Source organism: Neomonachus schauinslandi, chromosome 14 (assembly GCF_002201575.2).
Source record: "Neomonachus schauinslandi chromosome 14, ASM220157v2, whole genome shotgun sequence".
Classification (NCBI taxonomy): domain Eukaryota; kingdom Metazoa; phylum Chordata; class Mammalia; order Carnivora; family Phocidae; genus Neomonachus; species Neomonachus schauinslandi.
The window spans coordinates 69,155,529-69,182,811 of record NC_058416.1 but is presented as its reverse complement, the minus strand read 5'-3'; the positions used below and the strand labels follow the sequence as shown (position 1 = coordinate 69,182,811).

The 27,283-nt window shown below is 58.8% G+C and overlaps 1 protein-coding gene across 3 annotated transcripts in view; it reads left to right on the top strand.

Moving 5' to 3' along the window:
* Positions 1-27,283, top strand: part of OSBP2 (oxysterol binding protein 2) — a 167,713-nt gene that overhangs the window by 119,967 nt on the left and 20,463 nt on the right. For all 3 annotated transcript variants that reach the window (XM_021703400.2, XM_021703401.2, XM_021703402.2), the window contains one exon: positions 16,350-16,606. In XM_021703400.2, the coding sequence (XP_021559075.1) occupies positions 16,350-16,606 (257 nt within the window). The remainder of the gene's footprint in view (positions 1-16,349; positions 16,607-27,283) is intronic.

The following is a 27,283-nucleotide window of genomic DNA, read 5'->3' as shown; positions in this document are numbered from 1 at the left end:
CCCACCTCCTCCACCTTAGCAGACTTTTCCCTCCCCTGGCCTCACAGTAGCTCTCACTTCCACTATGTCACCCCTGCCCCCCGCCCCCCAGGCTCCCTGAGGTGGCATTTCCTGCCCAGGAGCCAGCTCCTAGTCACCAGGACTTGGCAGTTGGAAATAGCCCCCCTGCAGTTTTTAGGAACAGTCACCTTTAATCTCTTGACCAATACAGTCACACATGTAGGAATTTCTAATTCCTGTTTCTTTTAGAAAATAAAAAACCAATTTCTTACTTTACAGTAAGAAATGTAACTGCCAAGAACCTGAGAGTGAAGCCCGCTGGCCCTATAGAAAGCAGTTCTCTGAAGGAGGCTGGGCAGGCAGGGGTCAGAGCTAGAGGCTGCAGGGAGGCTGGGACCTTAGCCTTCACTCTCGGCTTCTTGAGGAAAAGGCAGGCTAAATCCCACCTTGTTTGTCTTTGGCCAAGCTCCTGTTAAGCAGCTTCCTTCCCAAATATGGACTTTTCTGAGGCTTCATTATTTTCAGATTGATTTTCCTCTTTAGCAACAACAACTTGGGTAGCTTTCCCCGAAGCCAAGCCTTGGAAGCCGCCCTCCCACAGCCGTGTTTGCGCTGGTCCTGCTGGTAGGGCCCCCCTAAACTGTGGGTGGTGACTGCCCACCCTGAGTCCAACAGGTGGTGGGTACGGGGGAGACAGGGCAGGGAGGTGATGGTGGACCCGGGCCGGGACATGGCCTCTGTGGGAGCTGCTTCCACACTGACTGGTGGAGGAAGGAAATGTGCAGAGAGGAGAGGGTGCCGCTGAATGATTCACTCAAGTCTTTTCTGCTGCAGACCCTTCCTCAGCCCCTTTGCCTCCTCCCCACTCTGGATCTGAGCCCTGGGGCCAAATCCCCAAGTAGCAGATCTGGGTTCAGCCTATCTGGCCGGATGTGGTTATTCTCGGTCGGCTTTCTGCTCCATCCCACAGTGGTGGGGGCGCCTGTGGATCCTGGCCTCTGGCCTGGCTCCCAAGGCTTCCTCATAAATGAGCGGTTCTGCTGAATCGTCCAATCCAGAGGAGCTGGTTGTTTACATGCTCAAGTCCTCATCCCACTCCCAGAGCACAACGACCTGAGGGGCCCCGGGCCCTGGAACCCAGGGTCGAGAGCATGTCTGCATGAACCTAACTGTAGCTGGCAGGCCTTCTCTGCAGAGGGCCTTTCCTCTTGCAGGAGCAAGCACTGAGGCCTGGGGAAGGAAAGGGACCTGCTCAAAGTCACACGGCCTGTTGATGTCCAAACCAGCGCTTAAACTGAGGACCTGTCCACCCAGCGGTCTCCCTAATGACCTGGGTACGTAGAAAACAGAAAACAAAACTATGTTGGCAATCAGAGAGGCCTTGAAGTCTTCCAGGTGCAGGAATACCATCTCGGCCTCACTGACCCTCACATCAGCCTCTCCCCATCAGTTCTGGGTCAGGCTCACAGCCCCTAGCGGCCTGAGGACGACTTTGGCTTCCCCAAAAGCCCCCACAAGGGATGGCCGTCCACTGCCCTTGGTGTCCTCCAGGAAAAAGGTCCGGATGCCGACAAATACAAAGCCTGTGCCAAGCTCCCACCTGCATGGACAGTGACCCAGAACTGGGAGAAGAATAAAAGGAGCTATGGAGGAGCCAAAATAGCCTCCACAAAAATAACCTCCCCCGCTTCTCACAGCCTCACTCTGTGCCCTTTGTCTTTAAAGATTTTATTTATTTATTTGAGAGAGAGAGAGTGAGAGACAGAGAGCATGAGAGGGGGGAGGGTCAGAGGGAGAAGCAGACTCCCTGCCGAGCAGGGAGCCCGATGCGGGACTCGATCCCGGGACTCCAGGATCATGACCTGAGCCGAAGGCAGTCGCTTAACCAACTGAGCCACCCAGGCGCCCTGTGCGCTTTGTCTTTAAACATACACTCTGCCAAGTGTACTTCTCTGGGGTTGCCGTTAGCAGGCCTTCCCTCGGGGGCACCTCTGCCGCCTGGCCCGGCAGGGCTCGGTGATGGCCTCTGGGGACACCGACTGGCGGAGTGCGGGTAGTGACGTGGTTGTGGGTATGCCCGGCCCTGGGGGCACAGGCCTTTCGAATGACGGGAGTTCGCACCTCCTCTCCTGGCCCCAGAAAGGTCTCTTCTGTGGGTGTTCTTGGCCACCCGGCAGGCAGGGCACTGGGACAAGGGAGGCAGCCCCCCCCCCCCCCCCGATCCATGTGGCATTTTTGAGCAGGCAGGGAGGAGTTGCCACAGGCATCAGACGGACAAATGAGGTCATCTGGAGGAGAGCTGCTGGTGATCATTTCTTTGCTACTTCGCGCTTTTCTCTACGGAGCTTTTCCGTTTTTCTGCCTCAAGCGTGGATCGTTTTTATAGCCAGGGAATAATGGCCGATATTTGTGGCCTCACTGTGGGCCAGGCACTGTGCTGAGGCATGAACCCGTTTTACAGATGAAGAACTAAAGGTTAAGCTGTTCCCTAACTGTGCAAGGCCACAGTGGTGATCCATTCCAGGTCTGTTGACTCATAAAAGGAGAAAGCGTCTCTTACTTGGGCAATTCAGTGAGAGGGGCTGCTTTATTCCCTCGTTTGTTTAAGACACGGATTGGCCTGGCTGCCTCCCATGGAACCCAGTCTGAGACTTCACCCCTACAGGGACTGTGGGTCTTTCCCTCGCCCTCCCTGCAGAGCTCAGCCAGGGCCAGGGCACCCCCTCGCCACCCTGCAGCCAGGAGAGGAGGCAGGGCGCCCGGAGAAGTTGTGCAGGGTGGGAAAGAGGATCTTTGCAGGGACCGTGCAGCGAGGTCTGGCCAAGGGGGGGTGGGTCACAGGGCGAGTGGGCTGTGATTCACTTCACTTTGGATTCCTGTGGTAGTTCAAGAGCCAGGGGCGGCATAAAGGAAAACCCTGAACCTGGACTCTCTTAATCCCAAAGCACCATGATCCTCCCCACCACTCACACCCGCACGCTGCCGCAGTTCACAAAACACGTTGCCACCCGTTGTCTCTGGTGTCCTCCATTCATTCAGCAGGTTCCTAGTTAGCCCTTCCTACATGCCTGGCTTGGGGACGTGAGGACCAACCAGGCAGATGTGGCTCCTAGGCGAAAGGACCCTTCTCCCCACTCCCCGCCCCGGGTCCCCTGCCTCGGCTCACTCCTTGTCGTGGACGCCCAGAGGCAGCTGCACGTGGAAAGATCTTTAGTGCAAGTATGTGGACGTCAGATGGTTTCCAAGGATAAGCAGCTGTGGCTGTCTTCAGGCCAGGAAAATGTAAACTAGTAGTTTCCAGTGACCTGCTCAACAGTGCTGGCGCCGTCTGGGACAGATCAGTGGGTTCTCACATGCATGTTGCCAGGCCTTGCTTTAGAATTAGTCCCCCTGGCTTTGGCCTTGAGATGCATGTCTGCGCCTAGCAAAATGAAACACTCAGGCAGGTGGGTTTCCTTGTTGTCCATTAAGGATCCTTCTCGCTGGTCCCACCCCCATTACCCAAGGGCTCAGGTGAAAGCCGCAGCTCCTTGCCTCACTCAGCTCAGTCTAGGGGAGTGCACTGCAGTAGCCCGGGGCCCGGCTCTCATGCACCCACCTCGGGGCTAGGGAATGACTCACTTCTGCACCTCGTGATCCTGGGGGGAGCCTCCGACCAAGACAAGGCAGGCGAGTGAAGCAGAGGCCCTGGGAGGGGGTCAGCTCCCTGCAGGGCTTGACCCTGAACGGCACCCCTATTCCTTCAGGGAGACCCCCCCTGGAAACCCAGGTTAGAGTGGAAGCTAAGGGTAGGCTGGGCCCTCTGCCGGGTGGAGGAGGCTATGGGCGGCAGGTTGTCCTCAGCATCACAGCGGCTGCCGTAATTGGAGTCCGTGCCTCTATTTTTATGTTCCGTCTCTGTGCCAGTGTTTATTTCCCTGGAGGAGGTGGGCCCCTCTTCCAGAGCTGTTCGTCATCCTGAGAATACTGTGGCTCCTGGTCACAGCCTTCTGTCGAGTCGGGGAGGCACCAGGTTCTGTGGGCATACTGTCACTCATGTGGACTTATTTTTCACGCTTCACTGTGGCTCGTGGCTTTGACCCTATGCCCCAGCCCCCTCCAGTGAGGGGAAAGGAGATGGGTTTCTACGCCCTTGGAAATTTTTTTTTTTTTGAGTACTTTACATTATCTCCTTTTATTTTCACATATCCTGTAAGGAGATACATTATCCCCATTTGATAGATGAAGAAGTTGAGGCACAGAGAGCTTAAATGACTTGCCCAAGTCATATAGGTAGTAACTGATTAAGTTGGGATTCGAAATCGAGCAGTCTGATTCCAGAACCCATTCTTGAGAGCTGTGTAAGCGTTCATGAAGAAAAGAAAGGGAAGGAGGCATTGAAGGTAGAAGGAACGTGCGCCAAAGCACTGAGTGCACAGTGTTATTGAGAGAGCAGCGAGCAGTTAGTGTGGCTTAAGCGCCAGTGAGGTGTGGTTGCCAGAGACGGCCTGCCGGGAGACAAGGCCAGAAGGTAAGATGAGAACATATATGACTAGCATACATGCCATAAATACGGAATGTCCAAACAAGAAAATGGCAATTTCTCTTTACTCTAAAAGAGAACAGGAACCTCATTTCTTTTTCTGAGATTGCTCTGACATGATGGTAGTCTCTGGTTTCAATGTTTTGTTCATGGTGAGAGCTTCAGGCCTTTTTATCCTTTCAAAGCTATAGCATTCACTTTTGTCTTCAGAGGATAATGTTCTAGCGCGAAGTGGAAGCCTTCCATTAATAAAGTGTTGATTAGTATCCGGAGGACATTAGTTCCCGTTGGCCAATTTTCGGTTATCAGGTTTTATAGAAACATACCTCTGTCCCCTGCAAGCGGGTGTATTCTTCAGGGTTACTACACTATAGGTTTGTGTTTTTTTCTCACGTGATTGACAGTCAAACGAGGCTACGTGGGGGGCTGCAGGAGGGGCCCCGCCTGGAGCCGCATGGCCGCCTGTCCTCCAGCTGCGGGGACCATGCGTTACTGGCTGGGCACAGTGGCAAAATGCCCTTGGGGATTTTTGCCAGCCTTCTGCTTGCTGGAGTCTGTAACCAGTCAAGGGGTCCCAGGGAGTATTTTTCCCTGGGAAGATGGGAGATTTGGCTGTCACGGATGTGTTTGTGGGATGAGGGGTCTGCCCCTTGCAGCTCCAGTAAATGGAAGCAAAGCCCGGTTTCTATATCAGCCCGGGGCATCCATCCCTCAGGCCCCATCCCTTGGCCTTGCTGACAGCTGTCCCTAGTTATGGTGTCACCCCTGGACCCCTCTCCAGGGGAAGTTGCCGGAGAGCCCAGATGCAGTCTCACCAGGTCCCCGATGCCCTCAACACACCCTGTGCTGGTCACCAGAGAAAGAGGAGGGGAGATGAGCCATAGACCAAAGGCCAAGACAACCACGGTGCTCTGGCTTGTGTTTTCCATCTGCCTGCCAGGGTCTCACAATTAATTATTTATTGTTATCTGATTTTTCCATCCACATAGATCCTGACACGCCTTCCAGTGCCCTCGAGTCCAAGCTTCTCTGAGTATTCAGTCACCTGCCCCCTTTGGGGAGGGATGGCATTCATCCTATTTTCCAAAGCTTTTTTTTTTTAATCGTCACTGATTCCCTTTTTGCAGAGCTCTCTACAGGACTAATGTCCCCCAGGCCCTACTTTGGGGAAGGCCGACCTGCTTTCCTTCTGGGTTCCCCAGGCAGGAAGGACTGCAGTATCTTGGCGGCCCTCAGTGGCTCCCTGTGCCATGTGACCTGGTCCACGTGCTTCACTCCCCAGGACCGAGGCCTCTGGCCTGCCTCATCCGCTGCACTTTAGGGGTGCTTGTACTCAGTGCTCCGGCCTGGCGCCGCTGCCCCCTCCTTGCCCTGCAGCGTCACCTGCCCGCAGTGCATGCATCTGTAAAGCAGCCACCTCCTCCCAGAGGCCCCTGGGGGCCCCAGCCCAGCCTTGAAGTCCCCTCTCCAACACCATCACCCAGGGGCTCCCGAGCCCCTTCTCTGTCAGAGGTGGCAGGCTCCCTATTCTCTCAGAAGCACCCAGAGACCTCTCAGCCTCCCTCTCCCCCTTGCCTGAGTGGGGCAGAGCACCGGCAGGGGTCAGGGCTGGGTACCAGAGGACTAGCACCAGCCCCGTAGGCAGGGCTCACATCCCTGCCTGCCCCCTCCAGGCCAGGTTGGAGGGTCCCGGCAGGCGTGGGCTTCACTCAGGGCTGGGGGCAGGCAAGCTGCTGCCGTCCCTTGTCCCTCAGCCTCCGGGGCTGTGGAGCGGCAGGTGCCACCAGGCTCTCTGTAAAGACCATGCCGCCAATTCCAGCCCCCCTCTTAGGGGCCTTGGGGTCTTGGGCATGATCCTTAACTTTCATGTCACCTTTCCCTCTTTGGGGTGTGAATCTTGCCGCATACCGTGTTGTACGTGGGAATGACACAACATATGGAAGCGCAGAGTAGGCAGCCGCTGAGCAACCGGGCTGTTCATTCTCAGACCCACGAAGTCACTTGATATCCTGTAGACCTGCCTCAGGGCCTGTTGCCCTCTGTTCACAGCGGCCCGCTAATTGGATTCTACGATCAAATTCCGGTGGCTTAACGAAGCTCCCGAAATCTAAATAAAAATCACCAAACCTGCTGTAATTGAATTTTTGAGGCGCTAACTTTGCAGATTGGAAATGGCTGTTTTCTGCCAAGAGTGCAGCGCCCCTGCGGTTCTCGCTTGAAACTGATACCCACAATGTCTGTGTCTTCCCAGAGGCCCTGCGGTGGGTTGTCTCTGCACAGCCAGGCCGCGAAATACTAGGATGCACTCCCTGCGCAGAGTCCTTCCAGCTCGGGATGCACTGGAAGCCCTCCCGTGGGGCATCTGGGAGCCCCGGGGAGGTGTGGCCACGGAGGGAGGGAAGGAAGGAGTGCCTGTCCCCATTAACCATGCTGCTGGCCCAGGGGGCACTGCGTCAGGGTTGGTCCTGCTGGTGAGGGAAGTGCCCGTCAGCTGCTACCGGACAGTTGGGTGGCAGGCCACGGGTGCGGTGGAGCCCGTGCTGCGCTAATGCGGGCCTCCCACCCCGCCCCCCGCCGTGGCAGGGGCGGGTCCTTCCCCACTCTCCCTGTGGAAGGCCAGGACAGGGCCTGGGGTGAGCAAGGACACACAGACATTGAGACAACGTGTGTCCTGGGCCTCGGGGCAGTAGCCATCCGCCAGACGGGAGTAGAAGGGGAAAGAAATCCGGGGAATAGAGCCGAAGTGGAAAAGCACTGGGGTCATGAGGTCTCTGCAGGGGGCACAGGGTGAGCTGGAGAGCCAGGAAGGAGAAAGAAGATGCGGCAATCGCAGGTGCCTTGCTGGGCATGGAGCGAGCATGAGACGTAGGCTGGGGGAGTTCCTGCTCAGGACCCTGCTGGGGCTCCTGTGCTTGTCCTTCCAGCCCTATAGGCCTGTCCCCTGCCTCTGCAGTCAGGATCCATCTCAGCACCACCACCCCCCCCCCCCCCCCCCCCCCACACACACAACTAACTCATGCAGGCTTGTGCTGGGTACAGGTGCAAAGGGCGGGGTGAGCGCTGGGCTTCCCCTGGCCTTGACCTTGCCTGTCCTGAGGCCTCTCCACAGCCAGAGCTGCTCTCATCTCCAGCACAGTGTGTGAGGGGAGGGGTCCCCTGACCATGTTGTGCCTTGACTCTGAGGAGCTCATGGGCAGATGGGAGCAAAGCCAGGCTTCCCAGAGAAACAAGCAAGAGACAGTACAAAATGGGGTGACTCCTACATCCCCACCATGTCTCCCTGCCCCCTCCAAACAAGTGGTGCCGCCTTTTGGTTTCTTGGTTCCAAGCTTGTGTTTGCTGCCCCCTGACAGGGCTTCCCCACCCAGAAACCTGATCCATTTTCCTCCACAGATGAAAAAAGAAAAGATCTGTTTCTAAATATAGCCTACCTGGCTCCACTGTAGTGTTTCCATGGCAACCCACTCCTTCCCAGGAGTCCCCCCGGTAAAAGAGAGTGAAACAGGGTCCCAGCCCTGGTGTGGGTCCCCAGTGGGCTCCTCAGCCTGAGCTGGCCGTGAAAGGCATTGAGGAGTGCCCCAAGTGGGGAGCAAGGGCAGGGGGCAGGGCCAACACACTGGGACTCCCTGTGGCTCCAGGCCTCTACGATTTGAAGTAAGCTCAAGCCTGGTTCTGTGCAGAAGTGAGCCGTACCGATAAGGATGACCGGGATCCGGGTGGGCCGGAGACCAGTAAGTCCTGGCTCTGCACTGGCTACACACTGGGCACTTAAATTGTTTTCCAGAGCAGGTGTGGATATCCCCTCGCACGTGGATGAGCGCATTTACCCCAGGCCACGTGGGGTCAAGGCAGGACTGCCTGGCCCAGACCCCAGCTCCTCTCTGAGCAGTAGGAAGACCTTTGTGCCAGGCTTTGGCGGGGGGGGGGGGTTTACACAGGGACTTGTGAGGTCTCTGTGCCCAGGGAGGGGTCTCCATGTTTAACAGGAGAGCATCCAGGGACCACACCCCCGGGCAGTAAATCAAACATGATGATCCATGGCAGGTGAGAATGTGGCCTAGTGTTGAGCTCAGCCAAAGCTCCTTGGTGTGGGAGCCGAATAACGGCCCCCAAAGACGTCCAAGTCCTAATTCCCAGAACCTGTGCATAGGTTACCTTATATGGCAAAGGGACCCTGCAGATGTGATCAAGGATGCTGAGATGGGGAGACTCTCCTGGACTATCCAGGTGGGCCCGAAGTCATCACAAGCGTCCTTCTAGGAGGGAGGCCCAAGGGTCAGAGTCGGGTGTTGGCTTGAGGCTGGGGCCTGGGGCCACAGTCCAAGGAATGTGGGCCGCCTCCACACCCCAGAGAAGGCACAAAAACAGACTCTTCCTGGAGCCTCCAGGAGGAACACAGCCCTGACTTTAGGGCTGATTTCAGGGCCCTGAAAACCCTTGATTTTACAACTTGTGACCTCCACACTGTCAGGTAACAAATGAGTGTTGTTTTAAGCCACCGTTTTTGTTCCCTCGGGCTGCCCTAACAAATCACCACAACCTGACAGCATAGAACCACAGAAGGTTAGCTTCTCACAGTCCTGGAGGCCAGAAATCTGAAATCAAGGTTTTGGCAGGGCCATGCCCTCTGAGGGCCTGAGGAGAATCTGTTGCAGGCCTTTCTCAGCTTCTGGTGTTGCCGACAATCCTTGGCATTCTTTGGCTTGTGAACACAACTGTCCTTCTAGTCTCTCTCTCTCTCTCTCTCTCTCTCTCTGTCATCATGTATATTTCTGTGTTTTTTCTCCTCTTCTTATAAGGACATCAGTCATATTAAGGAGCCACCTTATTCCAGTATGACCTCATCTTAACCAATTATATCTGTAACAACCCTTCTAAATAAGGTCACATTCTGAAGTTCCAGGAAGGACATGAATGGGGTGGGAGGGGGACTAGCCAAGCCAGTGTGGCAACTAAAGGTTGGAAACCCATACACCCGAGAGCTTGCCATGGATGAAAGGCCGCTGCCAGACTCTGCTGGCTGACCAAGATGGACAGACAAGTTTTGGCTGCTGCCTTATAATATTGGCAACCGGAGTTTTATGGATTTATTCTCTTCTTTGGTTTTTGTTGCCGTTTGTTTGTTTGTGTGTTTAGACAGAGCAGGTGGGGGAGGGGGAAGGGAGGAGAGAGAGGGAGAGAGAGAATCCTAAGCAGGCTTCACCACGCCCAGCACAGAGTCTTTTGTGGGGCTCGATCTCACGACCCTGAGATCAGGACCTGAGCCGAAATCAAGAGTCGCACACTCAACTAACTGAGCCACCCAGCGCCCTGGGATATATTCTCTTCTCACAAAAAGAATTCATTCTTGTGTGTGGCTGGTGAAAATTGATGGGTATGTTAGGAATCAGTACCTTTCTAGAAACGGTGGTGTCTGAGAATAGGCTGGCCCATTTGTTTCACGTGGTCCCACTGTCCCAAGAGCTGCCTGCACCTCGTCTCGAGCTCCGAGTGTGCCTCAGAGGCTGGATCGATTTGTTCTTTCGTGTTCCGCAGTCTGGAGCTTGGGAGTGCCCCTGGCTGAGGAATGTCAGGCCGAGTTCCCCCGCAGTTACTGAGAAATCATTTTCATTAGAAGGTGCAGGCCCTCTGGCCCGGCGTTGTCCCTGGGGAAGTTGAAGGGCAGAGTCGGCTTCTCCGTGTCCCAGGCCCAGCGTCCGTGTCTCAGAAGCCGCACTCAGCAGGCTCCTGCCGAGCCGCTTTGCTGGGGAGGTTTGCTCTGCCCTTGGAAGCACGCCACCAGTAGCAGTGCCCAGAGCAAGGCCTGAGGAAGCATGGCCTCGGCAGCCCTGCTGGGCGGCACAACAGGACAGCGGCTGGTCCTCGGCAGAGCAGGCATGAGCGATGCCCATGTGGGAGGATCAGGGCGGGGGAGGATGGGGAGGCAGAAGTCCCCTGCTGCCTGCCTCCCGCGGGGGGCCCTCATCTGGCCCCCTCCAGCTCTCCTGTCCTTGCCCTCCCATCACGGTCCCTCCAGTTAGCTTCCCCGGGGTCACTGTCCTCTGCGAACCATGTCCTTGGAGGCCAGCCACGCGGGGATGTGGGCTCCCGCCCTGACTCTGGTGGTCTTGGCCAAGAAGCCCTGTGCCCTGAGCCTCAGCCCTCTTGGGGAGAGGACAGCACAGGGTGGTGGGGTCTGTAGGGCCCCGCAGGGCAGACCTTCGGGCTCTGTCCTCTTCCTGGCAAGCCTGACAGTCTTGGAGGGGGAGGGAGATGATGCAGGTCAGCAGGGAGAGGGCAAGATGAGATGTTCGCATTAGTCCTGCGAGAAAGAGAAGTCACTGTGCAGGGTGAGGGTGGGCGCTCGGCCTCGCCTGACCTTACCGAGTACCTCCCAGGCCAGCTGCACTGAGATCCCCCTCCACGTGGCCTGCGCTGGGGGACGGGAAATGGCCATGATGACGGGGTGGGGGGGAGGGGGCGTGACACCCCAACTCTGCCACTCAGACACATAGGACCCATCCTGCTCTGAGCCTCAGTTTCCTCACCTGTAAAATGGGAGTGCTAAGGGTGCAAGGTTAGGACGCTGCCCTCTCATCCAGCTGCTTCATCGCTGGGCAGTGGGAAGCTGCCTCTTCCAGAGCTTGCTTCCTGAGCTGCTGAGACCCAAGTCGGGTGTGAGTACAGTCCGTGCAGCATCTCCAGAGGGCACCAGCCCGGTGCAGAGCCAGCCAGAAGCCAGATGAGTGAAGCAGAGCAGTTGACTGCAGGGAGCTCAGCGGAGGCAGGCAGTGAGGGGCACTGCAGGGCCAGCGTGACGGCCTGTCCTGGAGAGAAGGAGAAAGATCCACCCCGGTGAAGGGACCGAGATTTGGCAGGAAGGAGGGGCAGGAAGATCCTCACCGAGCAAAGGACTGGAGCCGTGTGCACTTTGGGGTGCTTTCAGTGATGCTTTGCTCACACCTGCTGCCCGGTAAAGGCGGTCCCCTGTCCTCTCCTGCCTGCCCCCACCCCCGGGCTGTGCCGAGAGAGAAAGTGAGCCCCAGCACTCTGCCCTGCAGACCTGAGGGCCGCCCAGCGCTGTGGGCTCCTGACAGCAGCAGCTGGTCGTGGCGTGTGATCAGAGGCCGGCCTCCCACGGCCTGGGGAGGAGACTCTGATAGCAGGGGCATAAAGCTGCGCCCCCCCCACGTCCCCCCCTCCTGGGAAAGGTATCTGGGTCATCTGCCCTGGGTCCCAGGCTCTGACCCCTCAGCAAACGCATCTTAGCCATTTGGAAAGAACCCGCCCAAGATCTGGGCCATATCTGACAGAGCGGGGGCGTCATAGCTGCCACTGCTGCCAAGGTCGGCGTCTGACCTTGACCAAGCCCCTCTCCTCCGTCTGGGCCTCAGTTTTCCCATCTGAAAGCAAAGTCATGGGCCTGGATGCAATGGGCATGACCTAAAGTCGCCCGTGCTCTGAACCCTCTTGGGTTCAGCCTGGCCAGTCCACGAGTGGGGTCACCTGACAGTCCAAGAGGCTTCCAGAACGCTCCTGCTACCCTTGTATCAGCTGACCGCAACTGAAGAAAATGGGAGAAGTGAGCAGAGCAGGAGACAGTGAGGACGGGGAGCACCCTCATGGTTAGACACTTGTCCTTTATCTGAGGGCCAACGATGCTTCCCCCAGAGCTCTACCAGTTGTTCTGAACAGAGACAAAGCAGCAGCTAAGAAGGAGGGGTCCAGAGAAGTAGGACATTATCTGATGCTCTCCACAGCCGCCCTGGCAGACAGGCAGCGGAGACTAAGGGGACACTAGGGCTCTGAGCACGTCAACCATGCCGCTTTCCTACCCCTCCCCACCCCTCACTCCTGTCTTAACCCCTGGGCCTTATGCAGAGACGCCACCTGCTAGGGGTCCATTGGCTCCTTCCCAGTCTCCCCTGAAACTTGGCTGGGGCCAAGCCCGGGTCTGCACTGGGTCCTGGCTGATGAAACATTGCACCCTCCCAGTGCTCAGGTAGACTTCCTTTCTTTAAAGGACCAGCATTTTCTAGGAGGTAATGGAGAGGCATTGAGTTCAGCCAGCCCCTGAAAACCAGGGTATGCTTCTCCCAGTGTTAGATCTTGTTTCCCAGGCCAGATGCTCAGAGATCCTTCAGTGTGGTAGCGATGGCTGCTGGGGATGATCCCACCTGATGTGGCCCACCTGACACCCAGGTGCTTCCCAGCTCCGTGAGGTGGGTGTTGCTGTTCTTGCTGTACACATGAGGATTCCAAGGCCCAGAGTAGGAAGACAGCCCCACAAAGCAGCAGAGCTCAAGCTGAACTGGGAACTCAGGCATTCAAGCCAGTTCTTTCTGACCACCTTATTTTTATGCCACCCCAGGACACCCTGGCAGCCCCCTCCCCCAAGAGCTGTTCATCGTACTAAGTCGTGGCCTTCACATGGGTTTGGGGAAGGCAGGGGGCTCCTCTGTGGCCCAGGAGCGTGGCTTTGACCTGGCCCTGGATTTCAGTTGCTGCTCTTCTTGTATTAATAGAGTTGCAGAATCTCTATAGGATTTTACGTTTGTGGATAGGTTAGTGTTTGCTGTGTTGTGGAGATGTGGACTGAACAGAGGGGACAGGCGGGGTCATAAAAGCTTGAGAACCCCCAAGGCCATGAGCTTGAGAGCCACAGGCCTGAACAACTTGATGCATACAAGTGTTGAATTTGGTTCATTCCTTTGAACCAAATTCCCCACCAGTGGAGTTCTCCCGTCAAAGGAAGAAGCGGGCCATGGAAGCTGAAGAGCCATTTCTGTGCCTCTTGAGGGGTAGCTGCTGGTTTATCCTTCAGAAAGCTGAAGCTAATTCGATGCCATCCATTCTTTTTTGTAGTCGGAGTAGTATCACAGCAAGTAGTTTTATTTACGTCTCTGATAATGAGTTTCATCTCTCTCTCTAATGTGAGTCTGCTCCTTGCAAGGACCCCTGACCTCAAACTGAGACCTGGAGATTCAGGATGGTCGGAGTTCATCATGGCAGAGGCAGAGTCCCCTTCATGGCTCAGCTCGGCTTCCGCCCAGGCCTGAGTGGGGGGGTTCACGGCGCTGCGCTCAGTATGAGTCTGAACAGCCCATGACACTGTGGGGAAGTGAGCAGCTAGGCCACATGGCAGGCCACATGGCAGCTAGGCCCCGTCCTCGAGGACTGACCAGGGACGGGACTGCCTGGGAGCGTGGCTGTCACTAGACGGTCATGGCCTTGGAGCTGGGTGGGTGCTGCCATCAGCACTTTTGGGCTAGGTTCAGAGGTCCTGTTCTCTCCAGCCCCTGGCCTCCCCCCAGCTACTCTGGCCTCTCTGTCCCTTCAGTCTGCTCATCCTGCCACTTGCCACCAGTCTCCTCTTTCCCATGGATCTCTGCTCAGGTGCCCACACTCTCCTTCTTGCCAAGGGATAAAGGCCCAGGCTTCTCAGCTGAGCCAGAGGCCCTTTCCCAACCCCCTCTCCAAGTAGCTCCTCCCTCCTACTGATCATGCCCTTCTCCAGACGCTGCCCTCCCGTGTGTGACCCACCACCTCTGTGCATGCCACTCAGAACCCCTGGACAGGCCTCCTGATCATTCATTCCTTCACTCACCCACTCCCTCCCTCTCTCTTGCCCCACCCCTGCACCTGCCCTCTTTCCCTCCCTCCCTCATTCTCCCGATCTCACTGTACCCTCTGGGAGAGACTCTCCCTGCCCATCCCCATAGAACACATTGTGCTGGTCAGTAACTGCTGACCCAAGAATCTTCCCATCCCTCCCCCACCAACACAGCCCATGATCTGGGAGCAGAACAAGTACATTCTCATGTCTCTGGCCGCCGGACCTGAACTTGGACCCTAAGAGCTGCTTATTAACAAGTTAACTAGAAATGTTACCCACCTCTGGCCACCACACAGGCAGATGCTCAGTTAGGCCAGCTGTGTTTCTTGCTTAGAGCACGGTGTGTGTGTGGGGGGAGGGTCCCACTCAGGCTGACACACAGCCAGTGTGTTCCCACACGGCCCTCCCGGTGTACAGCAGCCCCTGTTCTGACTGCTCGGTGGCTGACCGTTCTGGGGCTTACACGTGTTGAACTCGGAAAGGTGACAGGAGATTACATCATAACTGAGAGCCCAGGCTCTGATGCTCAACAGACCCGGATTCGGATCCAGCTCTGACCCCGTAACCGCAGCGCCCATCTGAGAACGTACATTTCCTCACTTCTCGCGGTCTGCGGACCACGGTGAGGCTGGTGCAGCACGTGCGGTCCCCGGGCACCGGGCCGTTTCCGAGCCGTCACCGGGCTGGCTATGGTGGGAAGAGGGAGAGCCCCTGCCCCGAGCCCGGATGCTGGCCCACAGCCCCAGTGGGGGCTGCACCCCCAGCCTCCAGCCCACCCAGGCCCCACGCCACCGGCGGTCCTGGCGCCGCCACCAGCTCAGGACACGTTCAGAGTGGCCACTCAGCCATGGCCACCCCCACACACCCTGTCTGCCGTGGGAAGAAATCTGTTCCCTCACAGCATGTGCCTCTTTAAAAACTCTTGTATCTTGGGTTACAGATTTCCTTCACAAAAAAAAAAAGAAAAAGAAGAAGAAAAAGAAGAAAAAAGTTTTGTAAACTGATGATTTCTGAAACAAGACCTCTCAGAAACCCCTGGCGCTTACAGGCTCGGGCACGCGGTCTGGTGGCAGGTTTTATGGTCACGAGCCTGGTGCTTTAGCAGCAGCAGAGCCCGGGCCGGCTGCCCACCTACCCCACCCGCGGTGGTCCCTCTCCCCCCGAGGTCCCCACTACCCTGTGACCCTCTCAACACAGGCAGGGCTGGCAGAGGGCTGGGCTCCAAGGCACCCCGGACTCCTAGGAAGGGCCACCCCGAGGGCGCCCGGGCGGCTGTGTGAGAGGTGAGCGGGATGGGCCAGGAGGAGACGGGGTGCCCGCCTGGCCTGCTCACAGAGGCCCCAGCGGCCGGCCTGGCATGAAGAGGGCAGCTGCGGAGGCAGACAGACTAGCCGGGTGGCCTGGGGCGTGACCTTAGCTGCCCGTCTGTCCCTGGGGCATGGTATCGTCCCTACCCTGACGAGGCCATGGAGATGCCACAGCCCGTGTCTGGACAAATGAGAGCGGCCTTGCTCGTACCGGGGAGGTGGGTGGGGACCTGCAGGAGGATGGCCAGGGGCGGGGAGGATGACTTTGGCCTGGGGGTCTTCAGGCAGGCTTTGAAGATCGGGGGCATCGGGCTGGGGCTGGGTAGGGGTGAGGCCTCTGAGGAGGTGGGGGAGGTAGGAGGAGGTTCCAGGCAGTGAGGACGCCGTGGGAAAGGCCCCAGGCCTGAGCACTCAGGTGTTGCAGGGAACAGGGGCAGTTCGGCGTGGCCGGGTGTGGTCGTAGAGCAGAGGGCAGAGTGAGGCCGGCAGGAAAGTCCGGGTCGGCTTAGGCTGAGCCCATGATGCGTGGGAGGAGCCGGCCTTTATCCGGGGTCTCTGGTCTGCGACAGGAGCTGCTCCTCGCGGCAGTCTCCAGCTCTCCACCCAGCTCGGTCCACCCTGGCCTGCGTGGCGCAGCTTAGGGGGCTGGTGCCCCGCACACAGGCGGGTGCCCGCAGGGCTGCCCCCTCCAAAGTGCGGGCCAGGCACGGTCTGTCAAGCTGGTCCCCCCCTTCCATCCCTCCCACTGACTCACGAGGGCCCGTGCCCACTCTGGAGGGCTGACCGGGAGCAGGAGCTGGCACCATGTAGGGCCCTCTGTTTTGAGACGCTCTACCTGCTCCTTCCTCCTGGGCCCAGGCCACGTGGGCTTCTTGGCGCTCTGTTGGTCAGTTAATAACCGTGGCAACTCTTTTTCCTTCTGCAGATGACTCTGGGGACGACGACGACGAGACTGCCTCTCCAGCTGACAAGAGCGAGCTACACTGCGCCATCAAGAGCCTCTCCTTGAAGCTGGACGACCTCAGCACATGCAATGATCTCATCGCGAAGCACGGCGCTGCACTCCAGCGCTCCCTGAGCGAGCTGGACGGCCTCAAAATCCCCTATGAGAGCAGCGAGAAGCTGAAGGTCGTCAATGAGCGGGCCACCCTCTTTCGCATCACCTCAAATGCTATGATCAATGTGAGTGCCCACCCACTTGGCACAGGGCTCCCCGTCACCGGCACCACGGTCCCCGAGTAGGTGGTGGCCAGGGTGCTTGACAAACCAGGGCTCCATTTCTTGGTGGCTTCAGCTCATTTCCCAAAGCCTCCTGCCCTCTTTGCAGTTGTCTGGTGGGAACCGGAGTGGGGCGCGCAATCCTGATGGAGGCTGGCAGCTGGCTCGGGCCCAGCCGAGGAGGGCCAGGGCCCCAAGCTGCCCACACAGTAGGGACAAGGCTGCCACGCTGGTGCGCAGCAGCCGATCCTGCTCTTTCCCCCCAGAATGCCGCCCAGAAGCAGCAGGCTCAGGGCCCAGCAAGCACAGCAGCAGGTATGCAGCTGGAAGACTGGCTTTGTGGGTTCCCCTAGCCAGAAGAGCTTGCAGATGAGCCTGCCACGGGTCATGCCAACCTGACAGTAGCCAGATGAGTAGCCACAGTCCGTAAACTGAGAGGCACAGCCTTGGGGGTCGCCACATTCCACAGAGTTCTGGAAGCCACATTGCTGTGACTGGGAGCTGGGAGGGCCTCTCCATGGTGGCAGAGAATATAATGCTCAGCTGTGCTTCTGGGCCCTTCTTCCTCAGTCCCCCGCCTCCCCAGATGTGTATGCTCTTCTTGGCCTCCACCCTGCAGACACAGGTCTGACTCCTGCAGCCTCCTGCCACGGACAGCCCCCAGGAGGGGCACACCGGGAGCAAGGAGACCAGAGAGGGGAGGTGTGGGGAAATGGAGGCCACCTCAGAGGAGGCGGCCCACGTCCAGAGAAGGTGGCTCAGGCAGGCCATCAGGCTGGTCAGAGACAATGGGTAGTGCCGGTGCCCAGCCTCCAAATCAAGGGGATCCAACGAGAGCAGGGCCAGGAGTCGGGACTAGGCTGTAGGCCGAGAACAGGGTGGGAAGGTGCAGGCTGGAGCCCACGGCGGGCCAAGACCCCTGGGTGAAATTGTGGCCACCAGAGACTTGCCCCAAGCCTGATTCCCTGGGACTGTGGACAGTCCCTGTGGGCAGAGTAGACCACCCACACACCCCCACACACCCCCCCACAGCCCTCCCCCGCCCCGCCACTGGACCGCCCCGGTGCAGGAGGAAGCTTGAGGAATCCGTACCCTGGGACCTGTGGCTGAAGAGGTGCACCCTCTTCCCAGGCTGCTGGGACGCACCATCCGCAGGTGCTCGGCTCCCTGCGCTCAGCCAGCGCAGACCTTTGTCCACGGCCCTCAGGGGTGCATCTGGGGGTGCATCTGGGGCGTGCCCACTGAGAGGCTGCCCTGCGAGTCGGTCCCGTCCTTGCTTTGTACTCGCGTCGTCCCGTGTTCCCCTGCTCGCTCGGGCCAGCCGGCCTCCTTACAGCCCCCAGACTTTTGGGGTCTGGGTCGCTGCCCTCCTTCTGGTGACAGGCCCAGATAGGAAGCGCTTGATGACAGAATGACGCACTTGTGTTTCCCCACCCAGCCCGGAAGCCATCACCTGCCCGTGGCTTCCCTGCTTCCTGGGCACTGCCCCTCCCCAACCCCAACCCCCCCCCCTGCTGACACCGAAACCTCTTTGTCTTGAGTAAGCAGTTTCGGCTTTTCCCAGATAATGAGCTTCTCAGCTGGTGTTTTTAGCAGAAATCTTTTATCGGGCATCAGAGGCTCCTCTGTGTTAGGAAGCCATAAAAACCGTGTACCATCTAAGTGCATAATGAATTGTTTGATGGGAAGCAAGCCCCTAGGGTGGGTTACAAAAGCCTGTGTGCGGTTCCAGCACCCAGAAAGTCGACCCAAGTGCTGGGAGCTGCACCCTGGGCTGGGCTCCGCCCCCCTGCTGGCCTGAACCTGATGAGAGGGCCCCTGCCACCTACCTCCACTGGGTGGGGGGGGGCGGCGCACCCAGAAGTGAGGGGCTGGCCCCAGCAGGCTGTGCTCAGAGCCTGGACTGGAGAGGAGGCCCCGCATTTCTCCTGGGGACCCTTCCTGATGCCACTCCTCACCTGGCAGGAACCGAGTCAGTTCTGGATGGGTAGTTCATGTACGCGGTTGTCACACACCAAATGTCTCAGCTCCCACTGTGTGCAGAGGCCCCCCGGACAAAGCATCCCCACCCCTGGCCAGGCCTTGGCCTCCACCCCTGTTACAAGGAAGGGGTTGGACCAGGGATCTGTAACTAAGGAAGCCATGCACATTCACACCCAAGACCACTCACCCCTTGCTACAACCTCATTAATACCATTAGGTATTGTTAGTGCAAAGTGGAAACTGAGGCTCAGAGAAGTCACCTGAGCTGCCCAGGGTCACCCAGCTGGTAGGTATCTGAGCCAAGATGCCAGGCCAGGTCTGTGTGGCTCAGTGGGGGAGTGCTGGCCCCTACACTCTCAGACGCAGTGAGGATGAGACCCCCAAGGGGGGCAAAGACCCCCTCCCCTCTGCAGTCAGCACACGGACTGGGTGGCCTTGTATCCACCAGGGCAAAGCCCCCAGTCTCAGGAACCTGAGTCCCCGGTATGTCTCTTACCTTTAGGCTGCAGCCATACCAGGGCCCTTCCTGGGAAGCTGGGGGCTCAGGATGGGTGGAAGCCACCCCCGCTGTCCCCAGAAGGCACAAACCATGATCCCCCAGGTCACTCCAGTTCCTGCTGTGAGAGGAGGAACCTGTTTCTTCCCACTGCTGAGATCCCTTTGCAACTCCACCCGCCCCCCACCCCCGGCCTTAATGATACACACCCTCTCTAGGGAAGCTTCCAGCATCCCCCATGCCCGAGTTTGGGGAATCTATTCCCACTCCCACTTTAGGGCAGCCCCCCGCCCCGTGAATTGTGAATGGCTGTGGTTTTCCTCCTCGTGGGCTCTGATTGAGCCTGAGTCATATAAGTGGAGCAGAAAATGAGGGATGGCTGGCCAAAGCCTACAGGGAAATGCATCCTTTAGAGGGCCCTGAGCAAGCAGCACCCTTCCCACACAGAGAGGGATCAGCTGCGTCGCCTTCACTTTTACCCAAGATGGCCAAAAATCTGGGGTTGTTCATCCTTCAGGAGATAGGTCAGAGGGACAATCGAATCTCCTTCAAATTTGGGAAAGGGTATTTTGGGGACCTTCACAAGCCTGTAGATCCCTAGCTCCCAGCAGGACAGGGAGGGGGCTCTCTGGACAATTCCTAAGACCCCAGGAACCGTGGTTAGTGACGCAGCCCATTCCTGTGCCACTGCCCCCAGGGGGCCGATGCGGTGAAACTCACCTCGAGTCGAGCATAGCCCCTTCCCTTCTGTAAGTGTTGGAGGGAACAGGATGCTCAGAGGAAGTGTCTGGATCAGGAATGCTGAACAGTGCCACAGTGTTCCACCTCTTTGTGTCTTTGCCTGTGCTGTACCTTCTAGAACTTTCCCCACCCTTTAGATACCTGGTGGATCCCTTTTCATCCTCTAGAACCCCACATGGATGTCACCCAGGGCCGGGAGGCTGTCCAAGCTCCTTGTCAGAAGCCGTTCCTTCTGGCTAGAACCCTCTGGAACCCACAGGCACTGCTGGGCCTTGCTGAGCCCACTGTGCACTTTCCCCTGTTACTTTGTCATCTGCCCCCCAGGCTTTGTGCCCCCAAAGTGAGACTCGGATTTTAACTCACCTGTGTCCCCAACAGTAGTAGTCCAGTGAGAGTGCCTAATACGTGATGTTAGAACCAAAACGGGTGTCATATCTCAGAAAAGAAAATTCTAAGTTGCCCACGACTCATGTTTGCCTGCTATTACCATTTACAAAGCCATTCTTGTTCCATTTCCTCACTTGGACAAGGTCAGTGAGAAAGTGGGTCCAGCATACAGCCCTCGGCCAGAGCCACTCGTCACTGCCCCACACCACTCGTCACTCTGTCTTGCAGAGAAATGACCCAACCTGGCCACGGAGAAATAGGAAGCGTGATTTATGAAATGAAGTCATAACTGGGTTTTTTGCAGGAGGGCTGTACTGAGCCCCGGCCTCCTGCCCTCCGCTTGTGGTTTTGGTTGATGAAGCCGTGTCCACGTGGCTCCTGCAGTTAGGAAAGTCCTGCCCGTTGGGAATTGAACCCAGACCTGAGCGACTTCTCACTGGGAAGGGCTTGTGCCAGGCAGGGACTCGGCTCTGCTCCTGGAGCTCACAATCCAGAGGACCCGCCTAGTGACGCTCTGTCACACATGGGGGCAGCAGGGACAGCAACTCACAGGCCCACTTCTGCAGGCCAGGTGTGTAGAGGGCCTGGGGAGGGACTGGGGAGGTTCCCAGTCGGCCGGGAGAGGGGCTCAAGCCCAGATGAGCACAGCCCACCAACAGAGTGACCCTTGGGGGGCTAGCTGGACACCCTGGGAGCCAGGGCAGGGCCTGCAGAGGGCAGAAGTAGTGGCCATGGAGCAGAGCCTTTACTGGTGGGGAGAGTCACTCGCAGGCAGGGAGAGAAGGTGCAAACAGTGATATCTGTCCACGGGGCCTCGGCGTCTGAGGGGCTTTTCTGCTGCAGCATCTTGCCCATCCCCCTGCTGGCCTGGGCCGCCTGCAAGGCAGCCCCGAAGCTTCCGTGTGCAGCACGGTGCCCAGCATCAGGAGCCTCGGCCAACAAGTGAGAGCGAGCAGGTGGGGGAAACACAGGGCCAGGGTGGCATCACGAGCGGCAGAGCTCCCCGGCGGCGGATTTTGCGAGTCTGATCAAAGCCTGCATGTGGTCCCCTGCGTCGATGCCTGTTTGGGTAACTGAACTAGCCCGCCACTGAGGGGGGACCTCACAGCCCGGTGAAACAACTTTGGTTCGTAGACAGAGCTTGCAAGCTCAGCGCGGCCGGCGGCCGGCGGCCTTCCTGGGACCCAGGACATGCCTGGTGTGCGGTCGTGTCGGGCTGGTCCCCGTGGTGTAAGGTGGAGCGTGATTGAATTAGTACGTAGTCCCGGCTCAGGCTTTGGGTATTCGTTTCCATAAAGGAAAATAATAAATTCCAGTTTCATTCTCTTTTCCTGTACGTTTATCTTTGGGGTAAAGCAGAGTGCCCTGGTGTGAAGGACAGACCTCAGGGAAGGCAGTGGGATAAAACAGCAGTCCGCCCAGCTTCTTCCCGGTACCTCACAACGGCCACCTGAGGTTGGCGTCGTCGTGCCTTCCTTGTCATCAGCATCGTTTGTATTAGTCAGGTGCCACCCTGAGGCCCAGAGCAGTCATTTTGCCTGGGGGGCGGGGGGGCAGGCCTGGCTGTTAGATGAGCACTTGGGGTCACAGCCACCGGGCCCTGGGCCGCCCGCATTGCTGGCTGGGGGGGTCTGTGCAGAAGGGCTGAGGGGAATCACCTGTCATCAGGTCCAGCACACCTGCGCTTTCCTGGGTGACCCGGGTTTCCCACGGGTTGCCCGTGAGCCCTGTGTTCCGGCCTCACGGCCCCTGCCCCCGGCAGAAGAAACCCTCAGTATCACCGCGGACATTCTGGGGGCGAGCCTGTCCCGCAGGGCTGGCGTCATGTCCCGCCAGCACCGAGCGCCTCAGCGGGCTGGCAGCCTCCGGCGTGCTCCCCACCGGCCGCTCCTCCAGGCCCCCGCAGCAGTGGGGGGACTGCCCCCAAACAAGGCAGGTTGCTCCTGACACAGCCCCCGCCCTTGAGCTGTGAGAGGCTCCTCAGAGTTGGTGACTCGTGTTGGGGCCCAGGACTCAGCCCCTCAGCCACAGGGCCACCCCAGGGCCCTTAGGCGCCGTGAGCTCAGGCCAGCCTGGCTTACGTGCGCTGAGCGCTTTGCAGCAGGGCGGTGGGGGGAGGCCCTCCGTGATCCCTCCCTGGTCTAGGCCCCGGGCACACGGCGAACAAAGCCCAACCTCTGGAACCTGGGTCCCCTCGGGGAAATGTAACCACACAGACGATGAGGCATGCTTCCGGCCAAAAGACCAGGGGGAGCAGAGCAGGCTGGTGGGGTGGGGCGGGAGGCCCCGGGGACACACGGGCTGGAGGGGAGGTGGGGCAAAGAGCCACCCCTAGGTTCTCAGGCAGGCCTGGAGCAGCAGGAGGCCGGGGTGAGTGGTGGCAGGCATGGAGGGGAGGCCTGGGGGGCCAGAGCGCTCACAGGACACTTTGGGTGCTTACACTTACGGAGAACACCGTGCTTTCCACTCTGAATGAGGCTCCTGCAGCCAAGGACAGAGGTCCGACCCACGTTTTAGCAAGAGCCCCCCACCCCCACCCCCCACCCCCGCTGCTTGGAGCGGACTACAGATGAGGTACTGGAGCCTGCAGGCAGGCACTGGGAGCCCCTTGTTGCCTATGGAGGGCTGGTGGCTTGGACTGAGGGAAGGGGCTGGCACGGCTAGCCCGGCTGCTCGGTGTGTTGAGAACAGGGCCCGCAGAGTGGCTGTGCAGGGAGAGATCTGGGCTATCAGGGGGACTGCAAGGCGCGGGCATGAGCTACTAGTGGAATGGGGGGCCCTTGCTGTCTGATCCCCACCTCAGCCCTCACAGTGCTGGACAGGGGCCCAGCGGTCAGTCCCACAGATTCGGGTAGGATGTGGGAGGGCCTTTCCCAGAAACGGGTTTTGTGCAGCCAGTGAGTGAGCAGAGCTGGGCAGTGGGTGAGCCCCACCGGAAACGAAGACGGTCAAGGTGCCCAGCGGGGGCAGATGGCCGCCAGGCCTACTTCCAAGGGCCTGATGGGACAGACAGTGCACTCTGGGGCTCTCAGTTTACCCAGGAAGGTAGCAGCTTGCGGGAGACACCTTTTGGGGCCTGCGGTAGAGCTGTTTGGGCAGGACGGGGGTGCAGATTCTGACAGCAGGGACGCTGTGGGGAGAGGCACCAGCAGAGCCAGTCTGGCCGGGGGTTGGCTCCGGATCCACCTGAAGGGAGCTGGAAGAGAAAAGTGCAGGCGGGCGTGGACAGGGTGGGGGCAAGTAGGGCCAGCTGGGAGATGTGTGCGGATATTGACGAAGCGCTAGGCCAAGGCCTCAGGTTTAGGGCATCATAGAAATAAAGCCCCAGACTGGAGCTGTTTACTGCTAGAAATACTCTGAGGCTTCTCTCAGCCCCATTTGGAGATCACGAAGGGGTTCTTGCACCCACCCAAGCAGAGCAGGGGTGAGGGGCCCTGGAGCCGCCCTCCCTGGTCCTTCTGGGGCCCGTGGGCAGGTTCCTGGCCAGCTGACCACTGTTCTGCTCTTGACAGCTTGCTCATTTGGGGCCTGGGGAGATGAATAAAAATAGATTCCATAACTGTTTAAAATCAGTTGGCAAACTGGCGGCCAGATGGTGCTGGTTCCTGTGCGCAAGGGGTAAACTATTTTGAACATGGAAAGGGCTATTTTAAAGTTTGAAGTGAAGTGAAAAGCTGCCTCTCCAGCGCCACCAGTGAGTCACATCAGGGAGAAGCCATGACCGTCCCCTCGGTGTTTGGGAAGGGCCGGCCCCCATGGGCGCCGAGTCTGTTCATGGGTGCCGTGTGAGGAGGAGTGGCTGGCCCGGCCTGGCCTGGGAGCTGCTCGGCCTCTAGGGGCCAGGACAGTGCTGAAGACGCAGCATGGCAGTTTGGCTGGGCCTGACCCAGAGGAACTCTCCCCACCCCAACCCAGGTTAGCCCAGTGCTGCTGTCGTGGCTCCGGGGGTCCCCACTCTTGGTCTTGGAGGCCTGAGATGGCTGTGCATCTCCTGCTCTGGCAGCCTCTGAGCCTTGCAGGCCTGGCCTGAATCTCAGCACTGCCCCTTCCTGCCTCTGGGAGGCGCAAACTGAGGGCAGCCTGCTGCTCCTCGGTGAGGGGGAGAAGGAAGGACCCTGTTGACCCCAGTGTGTCCCCGGGTGTGAGCTTCTGGCCAGGCACAGCGGCTCAGGGAAACCAGGACTCTGTACGACTTTGTCCTATTTGCTCCTTTTATGATAAAAGGCCAGTGAGAGGCAGGTCCACAGTCCTGCTGGCCATGTGAAGACCAGTGCAGGGGAGGTTGATGGTGCATGGGCAGCCCCCGCGACATTGAGAGCCGAAGGGTCCAGCTACCCATCCACCTGGGAGCCCTAAAGCCTGAGGGTCCCTGCAGTCGACACATGGCAGTCAGACATCTAGCGAGTTCGTCTGGCTGCAGGTGGAAACACAGCCCTTTCTCCCACCCTCCCTGCATCCATGGTTACCAGAACTTGCGGTGTGCTGGTGGCTAGAGACAGAGCCAGTCGCCCAGCTGGCCCTGTCAGCCCAAGGCACTCGCCCAGCCTGGAACCTCTGAGCATTTGGCCCATCTCCCCGCCTCCTCCGTGAGTCCAAGGACCACCCACCCCAGCGTCCCGCAGTCCTCTGGCAACTTCCTCACGCCCCCGGCTTGGTGGGCAGTGACAACACAGGAGATGATGCTTCCCAACAGTCCCTGAAGGCCAGGCCTCAGCAGGGTCGGTTCTGCAGACCCTCCCGAGAGCTTGAGAGGCTTCCTGGGTCACACACAGGACAGGCATAGGATCCAGGCTGGCTGACCCCACGCCCTACTCACCCGCCCATATTTGGGGAACGGCAAGGTTGTCCGGATTAGGATTAGGAACAATAAAAGCGATTAGAGTTTGTCCTCCTTCTTCCTGGGCACAAGTGGGCAAAGGTTTCCAGTTCGGAGACACTCTATCCGTCCCACGGGGCCTCTGTCAGGATGACCAGCAGCATCTCCCTTTGGAGCTCACACGGCTTGCGTGAGCAGGCCTCACAGCCCCCTTCACCAGGTGGGGCTTCTGAGAAAGGAGAGCCCCTGGGGGGCAGCCAGGGCCTACCAGCCCCCCAGCCTGTTGCTGAGCAGAGCCAGCCCCAGTACAGGGGAAGGGGGGAGGCTGTCTTTTCTGTACTGGGCTTTTGGGTTCTCACTCTGCTTTGGGGCAGCTTGGCGGGCTCCCCACCCCCCACACTGCCCACAGGACCCCACACCTCTTCATCTCGGGGATCCTCTCAACAGCCGTGGGAGTGGGAGGAAGGGAATGGGCTGGGAAACTGGAAACTTGTTCCCACCCAGAGGGCGATCACTCAGTGGGTCACAGAATCAGGGGCTCTGCAGGAGTCCTGGGGTTCGGCTCTCTGTTCTTCCCATGAGGACACCAAGGCCCAGGAGGCTCTAGGCCTGGCTCAGGGTAGGCAGCAGGCAGTGCCCATGAGGGGCCCAGAGGCTGGGCTCCTTGTTCTGCCCATTCCTAGTCCCTTGCATCGTTTAGGAGCTAGTGTGGGTAGAGGACTTCGGGGTGGCTTAGGAAACTGCTCTTGCTCAGGGCTGGGCACGAGCTCTCTGAAAATTGTGGCAGAGCCTCAGGGGAAATGTGACCATGTTCAGGGTGTGGGTCAGCCAGGCCCCTCCCTGGGCCCCTGGAAGCTGCCCCCAGCCGGCCCCCCGACAGGCCCCCAGCCTAATCCAGCTTAGTGAACACACATTGCACAGCCTAGCTCAGCGTTCCAGGGCAGCGGGGCCGGACCAGCGCCTGCCTCTCTCTGTGGCGTGGCTGGGATGGGGCCTAGAGAAGGCCGGCCGCGGCAGAGGAGACCCTGAGAGTTGAGGATGGACACCAGGTAGGCGCAGCAGGGTGGGAGGGGTGGATGAGCTCTCCACAGCCCATACGGTGACCGGGCCGCTTCCTCTGCTGCAGATGACCCCTCGTCTAGGAGCAGTGGCAAAGCCCTTGGTCCAGCCACAGGAGCCCCTCTCTATCGGCGTGCGGCACCCTCTGCCCTGCCCTCGTCTTTAGGGGACTGTGACACTCTATGACCTTCATGTACCCAGCCCGGCTATGTGAGGCCCCAGCTGTCCTGGGGATTTGGCTTCCCGTCCCCTGCTGCTCCATACCCTTGGGCCTGCGGTGGCGGCGAGGTGGAGGTCACAGCCAGCCAGGCCGTCAGCCAGCAGGCCTGGCCCCCGGGGCAGTGGGCAGTGTCCTCAGCCGCAAGGATGGGTGCTGGGAGCAGGTGTCGCGGGGGCATGGCTGAGTCCTGGTGCTTGAACAGGGTTATTCCCTGACATCCTTACTAGCGAGCATCTCCTGGAGCCCGACTCCCCCTCCAGGAAGGCCACAGAATCCCTCAAGGGGTCCCCAGGCCGTGAAACCCAGCTGTACAGAGTGGTGGCAGGGCTGGTTCCGGGCCCTGGGAGACTGCAGGTGAGGTCCACGGGGACTTTGACTCCGGCCCTACACACACTGCCTTGTGGCCTTGGGCAAGTGCCTTGGCCTCCCTGAGCCTCCATTAAAACAGCAACCTCCATGCTTGCAAGAATGCCCCAGACGGCTCTGGCCACGGAGGTGTGTGGCGTGCGGGAGGTGGGGCTGGCGAAAGAATAAGCAGACGTGTTTGGGACGGAGCCAGAGGCGAGGGTGACATGTGCCTGGCGGCCACACGCGAGTAGCATGGGGATGATGGGGCCCCGGGAGATGAGGCTGGAGAGGATTTGGGGCCAGGTCTGTGAGAGGCTGTCAGCTATTCCTCGAAATACGACAAACATTCCATTTTCCCTTGGAAGAGAAAATGGTCGTTTCTAAGGCAGCTAAGAGCTCGAGCACCTCAGAACCTCAAGACTGGGAGAGAGGGAGCCTGATTCATCTTTTCCCCTTTGCTCTTGTGGTGCAGTCTCTCTTGTCTCCAGAGCCTCGTAAACGCATAAGGAGATTTCTCTACTCCCGCCCCAACCTGGGCCGGGTCACCTGCCAGTATAAATCCCTGCCCCTTCTGGAGAAGCTGGTTACAGT